Consider the following 5,588-nt stretch of genomic DNA (forward strand, 5'->3'; position numbering starts at 1 on the left):
AAAAAAAATCTGGTGTGAACACTACACGTCTTTCGGTAATTATTCAAAAACCTTGACAATGAAAAAGAATACTGCATTTTGTGTTCAACCCCATCCTATAATAACACTTGTCACTGCTCAAATTGTGAAAGCTCCTTTTTGTGTTAAACCGTACTCTATCTATAATACTGGTCACTGTTCGATTGTCACAGCTCCTTTTTGTAACAGTTTCCCGTTGACGTGACTTCAGACCCACTACTCGACTTTCTACTACATTTGCGGAACTAAACAAACCTCAGTGGTGCAGTGCTTAGGGCGGTGGACTTTGGATCTGGAGGGTGGTGGTTCGCATCCCTGTCAAATCATAAAATTTAGCGTCGTGTATTAAGCGGGGAACGACATTTGTGACAAACATTTATGCTTCATTCATTCATTCATTGTTGTTGCGTCTTCGTAGCCGAAGGTTGCTCAGATTTCTCTAATGACATTCCTCCATTCTTCTCTATTCTCTGCCATTCTTTTGCATTCCCCATATGTTTTGATGTTGGTCCATTCCTTGATGTCATCTGTCCATTTTCTTCGTTGTCTTCCTCTGTCCCTGTTCCCAGCAATCCTTCCTTCCAAGATATTCAGCAGGAATTCTCCACTCGAGCCTCTCATGATGTGTCCGGCATAGGCTAATTTTCTCTTCTTTATATTGGGCAGCAGTTCGAATGATCTCTTTCCTATTCTCCTCAATACTTCCGTGTTTCTCACTTTTTCTCTCCAGCTAATCCTCAGAATTCTCCTGTAACACCAGTTCTCGAATGCTGCTATTCTCTTACTGATGTAGTTATCGATTGTCCATGATTCGCAGGCATAGGTCAGGGTGGAAAAAATATAGGTGTTAAGGATTCTCAGTTTGGTTTTAATGTTAATGTTTCTACGGAGGATTTCCTTGTGTTTCCAAAAATTACTTTTTGCTATTCCAATTCTCTTTTTTACTTCTGATACACATCGTCCATCATTGGTTATGTCAACTCCAAGATATTTATATTTATGTACTTGTTCTAAGGTGTTCTCATTCAATATTATGTTTGTCTCTTCTTCTCGTTGGTCACTCTTTCTCACTATCATTATTTTTGTTTTCTTCATATTTATTTTCATTCCAAATTCATTACAGGTTCTCTCTAGGTTTTCCAGCAGTCGTCTCAATTCATTTTCAGATTTTGCAATTATCAGGGTGTCATCAGCATACCTTATATTGTTAATAATTTTCCCATTCACTTTAAATCCTTCTGTTTCCATTCCCAGGGCCATATTTATGATCTTTTCAACATAGATGTTGAACAGAATAGGCGAAATTAGGCAGCCCTGCCTTACTCCTTTCTCTATGTTAAATGTTTGTGAGTCTCCATGCTTGGTTCTGACCTTTCCTCTCTGATTCCAATATAACTGTTCGATCAATCTTAATTCGGCTTTCGGTAGGTTGATTTCTTCTAATATGCGTTTTAGTTTGTGATGTTTAAGATTGTCGAAAGCTTTTTCAAAGTCTATGAATGAGAGGTAGACATCCGCTTTCATTTCTATGCTGTTCTCTAATAATACTCTTAATGCTGTTACTCCATCTCTACATCCTCTTCCCGTTCTAAAGCCCATTTGTGTATCAGACAAATTTTGTTCAATTGATCTTGTGATTCTTTCTCTTATTATTGCCAGGATTATTTTTGAGGAATGGGAGATTAGGCTTATTGTTCTGAAATCACTGCAGTTTTTAGCTTTATTTTTCTTAGGCATCGGGATAAAAATTGATTCTAGGAAGTCAGTTGGAAAGATTCCTTCTTCATATATGGAGTTTATAAGACATGTTAGTGCCGATATTCCTTCTTCGTTTAAGGTTTTTAGAAATTCTATTGGAATCTCATCACTACCAGCTGCTTTGTTGTTACTCAGGCCGTTCAGAATTCTTTTTATGTCTTCTTTGGTGAATTCTGGGATATCACTTTTTTCTAATTCTCTTTGTTCTAATACTGGACGTTCACTGTCTTGATAAAGCTTTTCACAGTATTGTTTCCATCGGGCTAACATGTCTTCTCCTTCATATAGCTCTTCTCCATTTTCTCCAAGAATGAATTCAGACACTTTGTTATCAGTTTTTGTCAGACTCTTTATTTTAGCATGGAATTTGTTCGAATTTTTGTCTTCAAGCTCTTCTGCTTCTTTACATTCGCTATTTAAAAAATCATCTTTGGCTTTTCTACACAATCTTTGGATCTTTGCTTTGACATCTTTGTATTTCTTCATCTGTTCCTCTCCTAGAAGCGAGTTTGATTTCAGCCTTTTCCTAATTTCCATTTCATCCAGGATCTCTTGTGTCATCCATTTTTTCTTAGATGTTGATCGAGCTTTTCCTATTTGTGTTTCGGCTGCTTGTAGCAATGCTTTCTTGCAATCAATCCATTTATCGTTGTTGTTTTGTTGTTCATTATTTTCATTGGTGTATTTATTCAACTCTTCCATGAAGACTGAGGAGAATTGCTCTTTGGTGGACGCCTGTTTACATTTTTGAAAGTCCCACTTCACTTTAGTTGACTTTTTCTTGATTTTCTTCAGTTTCATTTTTAGGTTTATCACAACTGGGACATGATCTGAGCCACAATCAGCACCTGGTCTGGATTTTGAGTTTGTGATAGCATTTCTGTATCTTCTATTTATGCATATATAATCGATTTTGTTCTTTACATTTCCATTTGGTGAAATCCAGGTGTGACGTGAGGACATTTTTTGTTCAAACCAAGTATTAGTGATTATTAGGTCGTTTTCTCTGCAAAAGTTGATGAATTCTTCACCTCTTTCATTGATGATTCCTATACCGTATGGCCCAACTATATCTTCTCTTCTTTCACTTCCAACTTTTGCATTTAGATCGCCAGCTAGAATGAGAGCTTCTTTCGATTTCTTCATCTTAATAACTTTTCTCATACTTTCATAGAATGATTCAATGTCATCATCTGATGCATCTGATGTTGGTGCATAACATTCCACTATAAAAAGGTCGACAGGTTGCGCTTTGATTCTAAGAGCTATTACTCTTTCCGATATTGAAATTGATGTTTCTACCATATTCATAGTCCTCTCATTGAGAATGAATCCGACTCCTTGTCTACTCTTTTCTCCTCCAGAGTGAATCACTCTATATTTTTCATTGTCAGGTAAGGCTGAGATGTAATCTCCAGAATTCTTTAGAAAGGTTTCACTTATTCCTAAAATATCAATCTTCATATTTCTCATCTCATTCACGATGTTCTCCGTCTTCCCGAGTTGATTCATTCCCCTTACATTCCAAGTTGCAAAACGGTATTGATTGTTTTCTTTGTTTTTAACACTAACATTGGGTCGATAGTGCCGGTTTTCTTCTGAATCGCATAACAAAAGTTCATCCGAGGCCAAAATATTTGGTGTCATGCCATTAGAATATTCCGAAAACAAAGAGGCTAATAATGAGAGAGGGCCCCAAGAACCAATCCCATCGCAGAACCGTGACCATATTAGCTGCTCCAGCATTGCCCACGGATAGTTAGGAAGAGACCATTCCAGCATCATTTGCTATCTGCTCTCAACTTATAATGGTTTCACTGCTGCCCAAAACCATTCTCTTGCCATTGACGAGGAACCTCGTTCATCTGCCTTCAGTGGTGTTTTGGTTCCCCATGGGCTAGAGAATGTCCCGGACTATTTCAGTTCATCCGCCACGAAATGCCGTTGACTTTAATAGGTTGGCTCCATATCCCGAGAGTCTTCGGATTTTAAGTTTAGTTCTTCTGCCCATCAGGTCGTTGGATTCTAGTCGTTGAATCTCTTCCGCCCGTCCGGCCATTGACCATGTTTCAACTGTAACCCTGTCAAGGAGCCCTTACAGGGTGCTATCAACCGGGCCAGCTGAACCCTGGTTTTTTTAAAAGGTGTTACTCCTTTATCCTTCCTCCTTTCTCATCCTGGCTTAGGACAGGCAACGGCGGAGTTAAAATAGATTAAAATACATACCTCATAATGATTATTTAGGTATCTCATTGTTTTCTTTTTTACTATGTTAAGTGGCATCAAAGTGATGGCAGTAAACACAACCATGTATTACATAAAAAACTTCCTCTAAGTTGGAAGAACCAAGTACGGCTTTCATGACCGCTGCCGATGTAAATAAATTTTAGTTTCTTGCCCGGCAAACTTTTTGTTTCCGATTTTGATGAAAATTGAAATATGAGATCCTTTAGTGTTCAGAAGAACATATCTGAAGGAAATTTTTTTTTACCGCCCGCCGTTACGCCAAAAAGCGGTGTCCTATATTGTATACTCCAGTGGGCACAAATGCCTAAGGTCTGGAGAATAGAGGTGCTATAGGAAAATGCTGTAAAAAGTCATTAAGAATTGTGAAATTTTGAATCGTGTTCTTTAGTTTTGAATATGTTTTAATAAAATAAAGTTGAAACCATTATAATTTTCATTAAATTGGCAGTCTTTTTGGAAAACCTTATGAAACCTCATATTTTCTGTGATATGCAACAAAATATATGACGTGTATCGTCAGATCACGCTTTTGACACTCGTTTAGAGCTTTGGTATAACAAACAAATCAAAACTACAAGTCTAGATTGCTTCCAGGCACAATAGAGTGCCTCTGAGCTATGTCAAGACTGTCAGCAACAAGCCCTATTGCCCGCCTCTCACGCTCAGACGAGCTACTATTGGGGATTTAGGGGACAAATCTCCTTTTGGAAGCTCAAAGATTCGCTAAGGCCAAAGAGAAATCTCTAATATGTATACATATTCAACAGTTCTTTCTAATCTGTCACTCTAACGAGTACTGTCTATATGGGCGGGATCAACAGACATGACTAAACCGTATGTATTGCTCTTCAGATCAAGGTAGCTCAGCCTCTCGCGCTCAGACCGCGGTCTGTCAGAGCGTCAGAGAGACCTAGGTCTGTTGTTTTTTCCGCCACACACACGTGCCGACGGTCTGACAGACCGCGGTCTGAGCGCGAGTGGCTGGGCTGGCCAGGCACTTGGTCCTCAAAGGGAAAAGCTGTTGCGTCGTATCTGTCGATCCCGCCCATATAGGCAGTACTTTATAGTGACAAAATTAGAAAACTGTTTGAATATACGTAAGTACGTATTAGGGATTTTTTTCTTTATGGCCCTTAGATAATGCTTTGAACTTCCAAAAAGGGGATCCGTCCCCTAAATCCCCCAATATAAGCTCGTTGTACTTTTGTAGGCGAAAAATTGCCACAAAGGCTCCCATAAAGACTCAACTTCATATTCCTCAATCAAAAGGTATGGACCTGATCCATCTCAAGCTAAATTAAGGAGCGCGGTCTGCGCTCCGCCCCGCAAGTCAAACTTTCTTGACTTGGCGGGCGGAGCGCTACCGCGCTCCTTAATTTAGCCTGACGAGTTGGAAGGTCATACTTTGATTGAGGATATTGAAGTTAGTCTCCTTATGCGGACCTTTGTGGCAATTTCCCCTCGCCTACAAAAGTACCAACGAGCTTACTATTGGGGATTTAGGGGACGGATCCCTTTTTGGAAGTTCCAAAGATTATCTTAAGGCATAAAGAAATCCCTAATAC

The 5,588-nt window shown here is 39.1% G+C and overlaps 1 protein-coding gene across 1 annotated transcript; it reads right to left on the reverse strand.

The window, feature by feature from the left end:
- Positions 1-1,639: 1,639 nt before the first annotated feature.
- LOC103522585 lies at positions 1,640-3,423 on the reverse strand. Its single transcript, XM_008487685.1, has 2 exons — positions 1,894-3,423; positions 1,640-1,714 (listed from the first exon to the last, which is right to left on the reverse strand). Exons 1-2 carry the CDS (start codon positions 3,421-3,423, stop codon positions 1,640-1,642), a joined length of 1,605 nt encoding a protein of 534 aa, XP_008485907.1.
- Between the last annotated feature and the right edge of the window lie 2,165 nt (positions 3,424-5,588).

The sequence above is a fragment of the Diaphorina citri genome, unplaced genomic scaffold (genome assembly GCF_000475195.1).
Source record: "Diaphorina citri unplaced genomic scaffold, Diaci psyllid genome assembly version 1.1 scaffold9493, whole genome shotgun sequence".
Classification (NCBI taxonomy): domain Eukaryota; kingdom Metazoa; phylum Arthropoda; class Insecta; order Hemiptera; family Psyllidae; genus Diaphorina; species Diaphorina citri.